We start from the raw sequence: 16,355 nt of genomic DNA, 5'->3' as shown, positions 1-16,355 counted from the left end.
ATCTTGAGCAGAATTTTCAATAGGAGAGGGAGAGGGGGAAATGCATAAACTGAGAGGCTTTCCCAGGTGAAGGACAGGGCATCCACTTTCCTTGACTGTGGGAAGTCCTTGTGCAGAATTTGTCCAATTGGTAGTTCTGAGGGGAGGCAAACAGGTCTATCTCTGGATTTCCCCATTTGTTTCTCAAAAGGTTGAATATCTTTGGTTCCAGTTTCCACTCGTGTGGGTCCATGAAATTTCTGCTTAGGTTGTCTGCCAGTGAATTTAGCTTGCCTTCCAGGAATTGAGCTTGTAAGTGCACTTGGTAGCTCAAGGCTGTGTTCCATAGAGCCATGGCTAGTCTGCAGAGAGGGTACGAGTGGGTTCCCCCCTGCTGGTTAATGTACCACATAACAGTGGTGTTGTCTGTCTTTACCAATAATTGTCCTGGAAGAATGTGGTCCTTGAAGGCTGTCAGGGAATTCTGCACAGCTAACATTTGTTTTTGGTTGTTGTGTAGGTGCACCTGACTCGGGTTCCATTTTCCCTGAATGCACTGCCCTACCAAGTAAGCCTCCCATGCATAGTCTGATGCATCTGTTGTTAGGGTTTGGGAGACAGGGGGTAGAGTGAATGGAAGCCCCTTGTTGTGGTAGCAGGCCTCTGACCACCAAAGGAATGCTGTCTTTACACAAGGAATGATAGGAATCATTGATTCCAGGTCTTGAGAATGTTGACACCATAGACTTTTTAGATACCATTGTAGTTTCCTCACATGCAGTCTTGCATATGGAATTAGTAGAATGCAAGAGGCCATGAACCCCAGGGCTTGCAGGATTTTCCTTGCAGATAGCTGGGTCTTTGTGGCCAGTAGTTTTTGAAGTAGGCTGTCAAACTTGTTTCTCTGGTGTGAGGTAAGCCATCTGGGAAGTTGTGTTCAAGCTTGCTCACAGGAATACAATTTGTTAGCAGGGTACTAGATGAGATTTCTTTTCATTTATGGTGTACCCCAGTGAGGTTAGCAGTTTCTTCACAAATGCCAGATTTAGTAGCATTGCCCTGGCTTTCTGCCTGAATTAGACAATCGTCCAGGTATGGGTATATTTGAATATTTCTTTCCCTGCAAAATGCAATGACTGGAGCTAGACACTTTGTGAATACCCTAGGTGCAGTAGATAAGCCAAAGAAAAGTGCAGAGAACTGATAGTGCATGTAGCCTGCTCTGAAGTATAGGTATTTCCTGCAAGATTCCCTTATTGGAATGTGCAGGTAAGCTTCCTTTAAGTCCAAGGTTGCCAACCAGGCATCTTTGCCTAGCATAGGAAGCAGCTGAAGAGTTAGCATTTAGCATTTTGGGATTACCAAAAAGGTGTTTAGAATAGAGAGACCCAGGATAGGATGTCAGGAGCTGTCTTTTCTGGGTACCAGGAAAAGTCTTTTGAGTAAAAACCTTGTCCACTTTCTTCTGCTGGGACAGGTTGAATAGCCCTGATACTTAGAAGAGAGAGAACCTGCTGTTGAGCCTCTGCCCACTGATTTGGGGGTAGTTCTGGACAACCGTTTGGGGTTGGTAAGGTGTGAAAGTGGAATCTGTATCCTTGGGAAACTATATTTAAAACCCAATTGTCCTGGGTAATGAGTTCCCAGTTTTTTGCATGCAGAGCAATCTTTCCCCCTAAGGGAGCAGGCAGATGAGAAGAGCTTGGAAGGTTTAATAAGTCATTGTGACATTTATCCATAGGGGCATGTCTTACTACTTCCAGCTTTGGAAGTGGGAGTCCCCCACTGCTTAGGCCTGTGAGTACCTTGAGACTGTAGCCTAGGTGGTCTGCTGTTCCTGGGTTTGGACTGAGAAGGCCTGGAAGAGACAGTAAAGGACCAATTCTTAGAAGGCCAATGCCTGCTAAATCTGGGAGGCTGAACTTGCAGGAAATCTTTAACAGTTTGCAAAGATTTAGCTTTTTCCTCCATCTTTTTAAGGACGACTTCTGCTTTGTTGCCAAACAGACAATCTTGGTTTAAAGGAGCATCCAGTAATTTAGCTTTAACATGATCTGGCAAATTCTGCTCCTTAAGCCAAGCATGCCTTCTAAGCACAGACCCAGTAACAGCAGCCCTGCAAGATGCTTCTAAAGAGTCAAAACCAGATTGTAAAGTATGTTTACCAATGTGTTCAGCAGAATGCATTAAATCCTGTAATTCTTTATTTTCAGCACAGTCAGGAATCAAAATCTTTTTCTGTTTAAATAGTCCCATAATATACTGCTGCTACTTTAACATATGAAACTGGCAGTTTAAGGCCCTAATGGCCAAAGTAGCAGAAGTGTATACTTTCTTACCCCATCTGTCCAAGGCCCTGGAATCTATCAGAGGTGGTAGGGTTTTTGGCAGTAGTAGCCTTAATGCCTTTAGGTCCTTGGGAAATGGTCTCTGGGTCTGCAGTAGGATTCTTGAAGAGGAACTTGTGAGAGTCGGGTACTCTGTAATACCTGTCAGGCTTCCTGAGGGCTGGAGGCAAAGTGTCCGGGGCCAGGCAAGATTCCAAGAAGGCATCATCTACAATGTCCAGGACTGGAGGGATAGCTAAAGGCCTGTGTTGAGGGAGGAGTAAGAATTCCCAAAGCCTCTTTTTGGAGTCAGAGTAATCCTGGCTTTTCCAACGGAAATGCTCCCAAAGAGTGTACAAGGTTTCACCAAAAGAAAAAATCTTCTGGAGGGGAAGCAGAGGGAATGGAATCCTCTGCATCAGAATCCTCATAGGTTCATAGGTTCATACTAGGCTATCTGCCCTAGGGCATTTATAAGCCTAGCCAGAGTGTATGCGGCTTACACCACCCCTTAGGATGAGAATACTACGCCCTTTAGGTAGATAACGGCAAATGCTGGTAATCAGAAGAAACAGAAATTTCAGAATCCTGATCAGAAGAATCAGAAGGAAAATCAGTTCTAGGTCTCTTAGAGAGTGAAGGCTGGCTTCCCCTAATTAAAGTAATAAGGTCTTCAGCCATTCTTATCATTGTTTTTTAGGCATAAGGGCCTGACCATGCAGTTTGGACGTCAGTTTTCTAGGTATGGGTCGAGTTTTAGGCCTTGAAGAAGAAGATGGCGTCGGTTTGAAATGCAAGTCAGTAGGCCTGAATACACCCTCAGAAGCCAGTGCCTGCACAGTGGCTCCAGATCCATCCAAGGTAGAGACATCCGCAGGTTCTATAGTCGAAGAAGCATCTTGTGGCATACCGGACTCCGAATGGGTCTCAGTAGAGGCCTTTGAATCTGAAGTAGTGGGTATCAGGGGCTGCGAAAGCACCTCACTGAGTACCGGCAAACTGGCGACTAGCTTAACGGAAGCTTCGTCGGCAGCTTTGAACCTATGTGGTCTTTCTGTCTTTATCTTTACGTTTTTTCGGAATGTCGGTAGTCGGATGGCTTACCGAAGCAATTTCTGGATAGTTAAACCAAGTATCAAAATAATTTGCTGCAAAATTAAACCAATGACAAATAGTCCGGAGGTTGAATAAGGCACAAAACCGACAGCGAGGGACATAATGGTCTGGGCCTAAGCAAGGAATGCAGTACAAATGAAAATCTTTATGAGGTATTTGCTTTCCACAGGTAATACAATTGTTAACTTTTACTGACATCGGTTAAGATCAAGAAAAAGGACCCCCAACGGGGTACTTGGCTTTTTTGAAGACTTCGGTTCTGAAATTCAAAAATGAAAATTTCAGGAGTTGGCCGACCAGCACTTGCAAACTGCTTCTGCTTCGGGCACCACGCGGCAAGAAGGCCTGATGTAATGGCGTCGGCCCAAATGTAATGACTGCAACAGTGAAACACGAAGAACATCAGGAAGACAGACATCCCACACTCAAATGTATCCCCTACGCTGAAGAGTAGGGGAAGTTCCCTGATGCCTTCGTCAGATTTCTCATCCAGTAGTACAAATTCCTCCCTGGGTCTCCAATGAGAAGAGGCAACTAGCCTAGTGGGATGAACCCACTCAACAAAGGATAAATAAGTAAAAAAATAAACTATGATTCCCAAGTGTTTACCATTATAATTAGTTTTTTTACATGGTGGCAATACAAGTGCACCAGACTAAATAACAAGCCTGTTTTGCTCTGCCTGGAACTACCCTTATAATAATGAAGTATGACCGTGCACAATTCACACTCTCACATACCAAGTTGAGATTCTGGGAGGTATGGAATTGTGGTTCAAGCACAAATAAAATGGGACAAAGGAAAATAAGGGTTAGTGTTCTATTTACTGCCGAACATGAAATAACCCTAACCTCAACACTGAGAGTAAACCTCTAATTTGGAAGAGATGAATTAGGCATAGCTGAATTTATATTTGTGTATTTCGGGATATGTAGGGGGTTGGACACCTACCACGTCAGATACTGCCAAGTCAAGTTTAGACAAGGGTATAAGTTACACTGGTTGTAACAACTAGAGATGCAGATACTGTTGAAAAACTAAACAGATTAAATCTAATACTCACTTAAAACAACTTACTTTGGGATACAGGTGGTTTGCCTATCAGCTACAAGGTCCCCAAGCTGAATAAGTCTCATTACATGTTAACAGTGATCTACATAGTCTCACATAATGACCTCATGGAACCAGGCCAAAATTCTGATGGCAGAAATAATTGAAAGGGAGTACTGTTTATGATAGGGTTAACATGCGAGTTAAGGCTGCGCCTCTGCATCACTTTATTCATGTGCTACCCCTAACCCTCTCCCTGCCCCGAACCCCAACCCTACACACTAGATTACTATACACCTTTTCCCGAACAGTACCCCCAAACAATGTGTTCACACTTCGCACATACCAGTAAATAAGTAGAATACTAAACCTATTCCCTTCTCTAGTTCTTACTCTAACCTTAGCCCACAAACACACTCAGACAGGCATACACATACACACGCACACACACAAAATGCTGCAACTTCTGCTACAAATGAAAGTTTCAGCATTACTGCCCACTCCCACTTGCATTACATTCAATACTGCAGACTTCCAATTCTTCCTGCACTCGACAATAGCGATACAAAAGCAGCATTTGACAAGCCATACATTTGAACAGTATGGTACCTATGTTTACAGAGCTTTGAAACAATGTATCAAACAGAATTAACCACTAACTACCCAGAATACTACACTTGCATTCAACAGTCGATTCCATTGTCCCCTGTTTCTTCCCTTAAAACCATTAAAATCTGAGCTCCCTCAATTATTCGCACCAACGCACAGCAAGCACTTTTTATGACTACCTCACTACTCCTACCAAACTACTGAGGATACATGTATTAGAAAAATCTGAAGCAACTAATATCAAGAGCAAAGATACAGGTAGGTAGGTAATCATCAATCACCTGACCAGTTCTGGAAGACTCTGACACTCCCATCATTCTTACACAGTTCTGTTACATAGCCTAGGCTTCCTATTCCAGTTATCAACAAACACTCTTACAAAGCCAAGTTGAACCAATACTCTAAACTGATTAAACATTTGAAATACAACACAAATAATTCCAAACATGTAAAGTGATTAGGTTTTACAGTAACGTGCTATGTTTCAGCATTCTAACCATCTAGTCACTGTTCATATGATCACAATTAAAGAGGTTCTGAAAACATCACCACAGACCATTAGGAGTTATTCTGAAAGTGTACTGGTATGTTCTCAGCATGAGAATCAAAAACAGACAACACTTTGACTTGCAAAAAGTCTGTTTAATTTAAACAAATACCTGCTAAATATAAAATGAAGATTAAAATAATTCATTTTCTAGTAAGAATTGACAATGTACATATTTTATAGATTTAAAGACAATTTAGTTCCACAGTTTTCATAACCAAAATACTAATAAAATACTCAAAAGGTTTCCTCTATAAATTAGATGCAATGCAATAATAAAAAAAGTTTGCATTTCTGCCAAAAGAACAGCACATTTAAAGGAACAAAAATCTGGGAAGCGCCAGATACATGTAACAAATACACTGTTAGTGGTTTCTTTTTATTTCTATACAGAAATCTGAGCATTAAAATAACTGTTTAAAAATATAGATTTTTTTTTAAGTATTCAAGAAAGTGACCATAAAGCAATTAGCTCAAATCTCTGCACTATTCAGTAACGAGCAACTGTTCAGTGCATTAGTAATAAATAAATGGTAAGGCATTTTGTTTGTTGCAGAAGACAAACATAAAAGATATGTTCTTATCAGGGACCTACAAGAGGATCCTCCAGGATGGGTCCTTAACTGTTCACCATTCAGCAAACAAAAAAAAAAAAACCTCATAAAAACAATGCTTATGATGTCCACATGTCCATTCCAATACATGCTGTGATATAATGTACCAGACACAACCACCCATAACCTTGGGCTGATCTGTTCCCAGACACATAACCACCCATGACCTTGGGCTGATGGTTCCCAGACACACACCACCCATGACCATGGGCTGATCTGTTCCCAGACACATAACCACCCATGATCTCGGGCTGATCTGTTCCCAGACACATAACCATCCATGACCTTGAGCTGATCTGTTCCCAGACACATAACCTCAAGCTGATCTGTTCCCAGACATAACCACCCATGTCGTTGGGCTAATCTGTTCCCAGACACATACCCACCCATGACCTCAAGCTGATCTGTTCCCAGACATAACCACCATGACCTTGGGCTGATCTGTTCCCAGACACATAACCACCAATGACCATGGTCAGATCTGTTCCCAGACACATAACCAGCCATGACCTTGGGCTGATCTGTTCCCAGACACATACCCGCCCATGACCATGGGCTGATCTGTTCCCAGACACACAACCACCCATGACCTTGGGCTGATCTGTTCTCAGGCACATAACCACCCATGACCTCGGGCTGATCTGTTCATTCCCATTTGCCACTACTGAGCACTTTTGTGCAAAATAAAAAAAGGTGAAGTTCAGACACCAACACTAACAAATAATGCATAATGTTATATTTGCCTGAATGAGGAAATTCTAACAGCAGGCTGGGGTATAACATACCCATCTGTATGATGATGCAGCCAGAGCAAGTCAATACCAATCAAGGATGGTCTTCTTAGACATCAACAGATACAGTAAGACACTCTAACACTGAACACTTTCCATGACTAGCCCTTAGCTGGGCTGAATCCTAGTGACCACCAATGACAGCCAAAATCCTAGTGACCACCAAGGACAGCCAAAAGACCACACATCATGAGATCACTGATACTGAAATCAGATTGTGGGGGAGAAATGGAGTGCTCCAAAATATGGTGGAAAATGTCCAAATCTGGAACCTCTGACCTGCAATCTATCCTACAGAACTCCCATCCACAACAGTTCTAGAGCAGAGTCAAGACTGTGGCAAGTCTAACCACTGTAATCATGCTCCTGGGTGGTGCCACTAGTACTAGTGGTTGAGACAGCCAAGATTATGTAACCTCATATGATGAGGAGACCTTGTTATTTTATTTGGGAGGGGGGTGCTAGTCTTTATAAAGGAAGAAGTGAAAAGAAGAGGCTGATGCAAGCTCATGAAGAGAAGTGAGACTCTGCTTGTCCTACTGAAAGTATTCAACAAGGTCTCAAGTACATTGAATAAAAAGCACCTCACTCAGTAAACGAGCCACTGATTACTTGTTCTTGTGTGCTTCCTTCAGAGAGGATAATCTGAGTCACACTACACTAGCCTGAGGCCATGGTCCTCTCTCCTGCAGTAAGATGCACAACAACCCACTGAAAATGCCACAGGCAGAGGATCTGCAAAGTCATTCTCCAGTCCATATTCCCAGTGGTCCTCAAACTTTTACACAGTCTTCCTCAACATGTCGTATTGTCAGTGGAAACAGATGAGATGAATAGTTGAAGGCATTAAAGCCTGGTTATGGAAGAGAAGACTTTCTTGCCACAGCTGTCCAAAGTTTTAGACCCCTTGTCAGGTGACAGAGTTGTGGTTTCTGGGACTTATGGAGGAGAGGAAAGATCACACAATGCTTAGAAACCTGCTCTACTCAGAAAGGGGCTTGCAAAGGACACCTACCCTCTTAAGACTGCAGAGAACAGCAAGGGTACTTGCATGCTTGCTCAGACATCATATTTAAAACTTGACCCCACAAAGAAAACAATCCAACATTCTTCAGGCATCTTCCCCAAAACATTTGTAAAGCATTTCTGAGACAATGAAAAAGGGGCCAAAGACCAATCTTGATGATTTCTCAAGAGCTTTATGGCATCTCCAAAGGACATGTCATTCAGATGAACAGACAGATAATGAATCATTATCCTGTTCATCTCTGAGGCAACAGTCTGATTATCCTCTGCCTCCTCGTGGAAGCTCTAGTGACAGGGAGATATGTGCCTCACCCCCCCCCACCGATGAAAGTGGGCTTGCACATCATATTTCACAATGGCAGGTTTGTGACTAAACTGCATCAGGTTGAAAGACCAGGGTGTCGGAGGGTTTATGCACCTGCCAAAAGCAATGGATGCTGGAAAGAGGCCTGCACAAGTTTTGGTGTTGTTGTCTTCAAACTGGACAACCTCCTAAGGGTTGATCCTACACCTGTGATTCAAGCTGCCACTAAAAATCATGGATTTGCTTGATGTTTGGTCTGTGTGTCACACATTCAGGCTCTAAATAACTCTCAAAGGCAGCCCTCCTTGACCAGGACTGTTGGCCTGACTCAATTTGGGGGGTATTCCCAGCATGCAGGAAAGTCCCCAATCTCAAGTGCTGCCAGTCCATGGTCCGATATCTCAACAGACCATTCCCTAAGAAAAAGGCTGGTCCATTAATGGCCTCCATTCAGTTTACTGGAGAATGGATGATGCAAGAACCATAGGATACACCTACCATACTTGGAGCCAGGATTAAACTTGCCACTGTCAGTGCAAGACAGATGTGGGCTTAAGCCCTCATTTGCCAAGAATAAGCTAAGCACTTGTAAGGATGGGGGATACTGTACAACATTATTTAAATTTTGAAGTGCTAAGCCAGGCACCTGGTCTTTTACACTGTTACATTTCACTGACTTATGATTTGGCCTGCATGAAAGACCCCCATCAGTCTCTATAAAAAGGAGCTCTTCATGGCTGCCATGTTTTCAGTTGCAAGAAGGCCAAACACTTCTTCTGCCTTGGAAATCTGAGTTGCAGGACTAAATAAAAGGCAGTTGTGGCAGTTGTTAAAGTTTTGCCCCTCTCCAAGACAATAAAACCAATGGTAAAACGAACCTTAACTGGTATTCTGATGAACAGATGCACAGTCTGTTGTTCAGACACACAAATGAAGTTTCACAGACAAAACTAATGATCATAAGCTTATCTTTACAAATGACAAAAAAATGGCTTTCATAACGGAGACGAACTTATCTGCCCAGGTCATAGCATCACAACCTTCATCCTAATAAGCACATACATTTCCCAAAACAAAGGATCTTCCACACTTTTGCAGAATGGTGACTGAAGATGACAAACCATGTCAATGACCTACAAAGCACAGTCCTCAAAGCGAGAGTTAAATTTCCAACATTGCTGTAAACATCAGTGCACAAGTATAAATATGCATCTAAAGCTGTCAGTTATGCCTTCAGCTTATCAAATGATTCTGCTTCTATGGTTGAGCACAATATATGTAAATCAGGCTTACACTGGCAAGTGTCCTTGGGTAACAGAAACAGTGCAACTAAGGAATGCATAGATTGCTAGTGCAAAAACATTTTTGACCATAGCATACAAGCTGAAAATGGTTATTTCTGGAGTGAAGATAAGGGACTTAAATGCCAAAAGCCACTGATTAATGCCCAAAAGACATTTTCTTCTAATAAATGGATTGCCTTCAGCTCCTTCAAAGCATGTCTTCAAGCAGTTTTTGGATAAAGGTTCACAAACTTAATTTTTTTACGTCCCTCAAAAGTCTTCTTCTACCTACCAACAGCAAGATTGTGTTTTACTTCTTTTATGAAAAAGCTGATGACTGATCTCAGTTCTCAGATCAGAATAACTTAAATCTGTCATAACTGCTTTCTTCTAAATGGAAGACCGCTCAGCAGTCCATTTTCAGTTTATTTAATGAATTGTCGATTTTGGTCAGTGTCTTTTTGATGCGCAGTGCTGTCAGTCTGGCAGATGGATTCTGATACCAGCATTCTTTCATCAGCTTGGCAAGGGAAGTAAGTGTCTAGAAAAATAAAGATACATAAGTAGACCATATTAAGTGCAATAATGCAATTTCAGCAGCAAAAAGAACACAGATCAGGCAAATAGTCATATTCAAGCTTATCTTGGGCTGCACATCCCAGCAGGAACATTATTACAGCTGAGGGAAATTAGTCAACACAACCACTGGATTTCTGATGCAAACTAATGACTTGTCAGTTATTTCTACATGGCACCCTTTTATACATAGCAGTTAGAAACAGGTGGAAGCAAAACATCTGCAGCCTCATTACAGCAGAACGATAACCCACTATAGAAAGAGTTCAAGCCAGACCCAAAAGATCTGGGGTAACCACTTTGACTCGCAGTAAAACCCTTCAGGGACAGAACCTGAAAGCTCTAAAATGTGGCCAGCCATGGCTACATCCAGAATCCACTGGTAGCTTCTGATCATTCAACAGGCTAGGGCAAATTCAGACAAATAGCCCTTCCAGTGTGTGGGTCCAAAACAATAAGATAATTCTGGATAGGCCGGGTCTAAACTAGATAGATTCTACTGAAAATAAATTTAAACATTTTACTGTTAAATTTATCAATGTATTACTTTATAAAAAGGAGCTACTCCATAATACCTACTACCTATAATTAATTTATTAATAAAATAATGCACATCATTTCATAAATATTCTGTTTGGTGAGCAAAATACAAAATAGTAACAAAACAAAATGTTATTTTTAAGATGTGAACTGCTTATTCAAAAAAGTATTTTGAAAATGTGCTGCAGACACCATCATCAAAGTAACATTTTACATCCTGGTAAATATATGAAGGAAAAACAGAAACTGGAACAGACAGCACTGATGAAAAGATGTAGCAGCAGTTACACACCGAAGGGTAAGGTTAGGCTGGCATTTAAAGTAGCCTTACAGCATAGCTTGCCATAGCATAAATTTGGAAAGCACATATACTCTCTCGGTATATATATATATATATATATATATATATATATATATATATATATATATACATACATACACACACACACACACACACACACACACACCTCTCTTTATGTGTATGTATGTATGTATGTATATATATATATATATATATATATATATATATATATATATATATATATATATATATATATATATACACACACACACACACACACATATATATATATATATATATATATATATATCTATAAACACACACACACATATATATATATATATATATATATATATACATATACACATACATATACACCCACACACATATGAATGTACTTTGAAATATGATGTTCAACACTGCTGTACTTTGAAAGGGTTGATCGCAAAAGATCAAAATGAAAAAAAAAAAACTTTTGTTTTTGTAGAGGGTACACCCTCACTGCCCGCTCCCACACACAGTGCTAACTCTATATACCAACTCTGACCGCTTGACAGTGGGGAAAGGACAAATTCCCAATCCTTAGTGTTCTGTGACTTCCAACGAAATAATGTCAGCAGAAGCTAGCATGAGTATTCATTCAGTCACTTCTGCCAGCATCAGTGACATTAAACATAATGAATATTCAGGCACTTGTAGTGCTCCTATATTCCATCTACACACTCACACATCTACATATTTTATACATATATGTATATGAATTCACTTTATAATCTCGAAATACTGAAATATCGAATTTCAGTACTTCGAAACTATAAAGTCGAATCTGCAAAATGCCGAAACCCCAAAACTGCGAAAGTAAAAATCGCGAACTTAAACACTTAAACACACCATACACCACACTACACATACACCAGCCTACCCACACTACAAAAAACAAACAATACACACACAAACACAAAAACACAAATTAACAAACCTACACTATAAATAAGCAGGGGGGCAAGGCCCCCTTCACCCCCCATGTGGGGTGCTGCACCCCCACACCCCCGCTACTTATATATACTAATTCAGAAATCGCACCAAACAGAAAAAGACAGTAAACTCACAACTAGACATTCTACAGTCCCCTCACACACAAACATCATATATATACAAACACCACCACTTTCAACACACAAACACACATACTTTTACCTGCCTACCCTAACCCACACATACAGCTTCTGAACACACTCACATACACTCAAACACCTACCCAAAACCCTTACAAAACAGTCACTTACCTTAAATTCCACGTAAATCCACACACTAAACTGTACACCATGCACACAGTACATTCCACGTAACGTACCGGAAAACCATAACCGCTAATTCGACATTTCCAGATTCGTGGTTATGCAGTTTCACTATTATGAAAATTTGAATTTATGGTCTCGAAATACTGAAATTCGATATTTCAGCATTTTGAGATTATAAAGTGAAACCGTATACATACACACACACATATATATATATATAGATTCATAGATTAGTACTAGGCTAATTGCCCTGGTGGGCCATTTTAAGCCTAGCCAGTTACCCCATGTGAAAATCAAACCCTGCACCTTGTGTCTGCAAGGTTAACACCTTAACCATTATGCTAGTCTCCCACCCCCCCCACATACACACACACACACACACACACACACACACACACACACACACATCTACATATCTGTGTATAATCTACATGATAGATAGCTTTGCCCTCTCCACCACCTTACTGATGCATGCTAACCCTAACCTTGGCCTTACCCCTAGTCCTAACCTGACACTTTACCTTAGGGAAAAATTTTCCATAATACTAACACTACACAAACCAGCTTTGACACACACAGCGTACAAAAACATGCATACACACATAAGAGTCTTACAAGCTATCCCCTTGACCTAATCCTTAACCTAACCTGCAAATGTGCACACATAGACTCATACAAGATATCCCATTACCTAGCTCTTTCCCCAGAGACACTTATACCCACACTACTACCCCTTAGTACTAACACTTACATGCACAATGCATATGCCACTGTTCGACAACTGCAAATTTCACCAGCTACATCATTTGGCAAATCTCACATTTATCATATTCACACAACTCAGAACACATTTGATGAGCACAGATTTAAGTACACTACACAGTTATAGGACTACATGCTGAATTATCAGAATGCAAAGAAAGTGAAACCAAAGTCATCGTTGCCAACAATCCAAAATTCAACACATCAAAAAACTTAAAACAATTAAAAAGAAAATCACAAATGTAGATAGTTCCCTTTTGCGATTACACCAAAACCTTCTACTGAAAATCGTCTGAATGGTGGCACTGTTACAGAAGTTTGTTTTTTTTTTTTTTTTTTTTTAAAGAGAGAGTCGGGGCCAAATTTAGCAGGTGTTAGTAAGTGTGAAATCTGTCTCGTACTACTAAACTCAGCTTCAGTGCTGCAGAAGAGCAGCATCAGAATTAATTTCTGTACAGGCAGAAATGATTACCGTTACCACTGTAACAATCGATAGGCATATCTTGATCATCCGATCATGCCCCCTATCATCATGCTCCCATGGTGGCTGCCTGCTTCGGCCTACACTAGCTACACTACTGCATGACTGACTGAGTGGATAACTAGCTTTTACACAGTTGAGTGACATATTTCTTGGCTGTTAACATTATTTAAGAGAGCAAAATATGTTGTCTCACCCCCAATGCTGCAGACACTGTTGTGCAATGCAGCACTCAGCAAAAAAGTTTCATCCTACTTGATATACAGACCACCATGCTGTAAAACAACAAGCAACTTTTTTCTTACTTTTATATAACCCCTCTACTGTATCGGGTATCCATCCAGGCCTGTGTTTAACCTCCTCCATCACACTTTGCTGTCCTCCATGGATGACGCACCACAAATAAAGGGCATACATCATGCACTCTTCTAGACCTGCAGTCTCTTAGCTTATGACTAGCTACAACCTACACTGTAACAATATACAGACACATTTACACAATACATCAGTCTGAAGGTAGGAAGGCATCACTTTCCTAATTACAGAAGGCCCAACTGATGACTTGAACAGACAAGCTTTCTTCCTGGGCTCACAAAAACTTGCAGGCCTGATCAGGCTTACAGAAGATACTGATCTTGGACAACAATTAAGCATAGTTCTATTTCCCATGTAACACTGCTCTACTCTGTTACACTTCACCAGATTTTTAGCATAGCTGTATTTCCCATTTAAGACTGTTCTACTCTGTTACACTTCAGATTTTTGGCATAGTTGCATTTCCCATGCAACACTGCTCTGCTACACTTCACCAGATTTTTGGCATAGTTGTATTTCTCATGCAAGTCTGCTCTCCTCTGTTACACTTCACCAGATTTTTGGCATAGTTGTATTTCCCATGTAACACTGCTCTACTCTGTTATACGTCACCAGATCTTTGGCATTCTGTCCTCCTCCTACTAAAACTTATAAACTTGTCAGTGAAGCCTGGTCTCCCTTAAGTGCTGTACTGATTCTGCACTAGCAGAAATTACCAGAATCACAGACAGGCTGAGTCTTGTGTGGTTTCGTTAAGTCCAGCTAATGTAGTGAAAGCTAGTTGACTATCATTCATCACCTACAATATGCATATCTGCATCCCAGCCGCAACCTGCTAGCAGTAGCAAAACAGAACAGTGTGCATGCATACCTATCTGGTGTTACCTTTCTTTTCATTCCCTAACAACCGTTCCCAGTACTTTATTTTGTGCCCCATTCCCTATCCAACAAGAGTACCTCCTCATATTATCTACTACTGCCTCTCCAAGTTCATAATGAATTGAATGCATTTTCCCCTCAGCTGCAAGATTCATGCTGTTATTCTGATGGTATGCTATGCTATGATGCACTTCTCCTCTAAAAACAGAGGTGCACTCAAATACCTTGGAGTATGCTTCTAGTATTCCACTGCAATCAACTCTCCCACCATCTCCGCCAAACTAAAAGGCTAAATACTGACAGTCATCAGTCTGATTTCTCTTTATCTCACTCCATTGCTAAGCAGAAATGAAAAACTATCCTAAGTCTTGTGATTTTAGAGCTACTCTTGTCTTGTGATTTTTAGAGCTTCAGTCACAGAGAAGACGAAAGCCATGTTCTTGCACTGCATGACACTCTGGGATCAGCCTGCATACACAATGCAATTAATAACTAAAAAAAAATCTTTATCCACTTTCTTCAAAGAACTAATGGAAGCAACCTTACATTGTTCGAGCTGAGGCGTCAATTTAGCCGAGGCAACCACATACATATTTACTTAAAAGCAAGCTGGCTCCCCCATTTGCTTCCAATAATACATAAGAAAACACACACACACACACACACACACACACACACACACACACACACACACACACACACACACACACACACCTTGGCTCTACTGCCTAATACAAAAGCGTAAATAGGGTGGGGCAAAGTGGACAACTGCACAGGGTGCAAATTAGTAGGGGTGCAATCGGCAGATCCTGATCAGTGCAAGTGGAGTATGGGCATTCATTTCCATGCCAGCATTTCTAAATGCTGGTACAGAAAAGAAATGCAGATTTTGCTGTCAAGACTGAAGCACTTGCTTCAACGCTTCAAGCAAGTGTGGTACAACATGTAGCAAGCAGCTTGCTGCAGTGTTTAATGTAAAATACATACGGTGGTGGTGCTGCGGTAGCGTTGTCGTCTCACAGTTAGACGTTGCCCATTCGATTCTCAGTTAGAGCGTCTTCTGTGTAGCGACATGCGCGAATGGGTGTTCCTTCATTGAAGGTTGTGCGTTAGGCCCGGCAAGCCAGTACATAAAAATCTACTGCCAATCATTAGCGGACCGGAGTTCCGCTGTGGCAACCCCTAACTGGGAAAAGCCGAAAGACACAAACAAGCATATATCTATATGTAAAATACATACATATAAAATATATCTATACATACATATATATGGGTCTAGGACACATGCTCGACTAGCATGTGTCCGAATCACAAAACATCGAAAACACATACACGAAAGCGCTTAACATCAAAAAGTGCTTCCGTGTATGTGTAGTTCAAAAAAAAAAAAGTATGTTTCTGCCGAGGGGGCTTTGCCCCCCTTCAGCCCCCACACTCCCCCTACTTTAATATTCACTCCGAGATCACACTACAGTGGGGAAAAGGGAATTTTCCCTTACCCGCACTGTAGTCCAATCTACGAAACAGGCACACATGCACAGAAGTGCTTTTCGA

General features: G+C 41.2%; 1 protein-coding gene across 2 annotated transcripts in view; it reads right to left on the bottom strand.

The window, feature by feature from the left end:
* Nucleotides 1-5,702: 5,702 nt before the first annotated feature.
* The window catches only part of ACVR1 (activin A receptor type 1), a 1,150,873-nt gene continuing 1,140,220 nt past the window's right edge, over nucleotides 5,703-16,355 (bottom strand). For both annotated transcript variants that reach the window (XM_044074769.1, XM_044074770.1), the window contains one exon: nucleotides 5,703-10,187. In XM_044074769.1, the coding sequence (XP_043930704.1) occupies nucleotides 10,053-10,187 (135 nt within the window). In that variant the 3' untranslated portion in view covers nucleotides 5,703-10,052. The remainder of the gene's footprint in view (nucleotides 10,188-16,355) is intronic.

This window comes from Protopterus annectens, chromosome 6.part0, assembly GCF_019279795.1.
Source record: "Protopterus annectens isolate FY-2018-M chromosome 6.part0, PAN1.0, whole genome shotgun sequence".
NCBI classification, from domain to species: domain Eukaryota; kingdom Metazoa; phylum Chordata; order Ceratodontiformes; family Protopteridae; genus Protopterus; species Protopterus annectens.
This window is presented reverse-complemented; position numbering and strand designations above follow the sequence as displayed.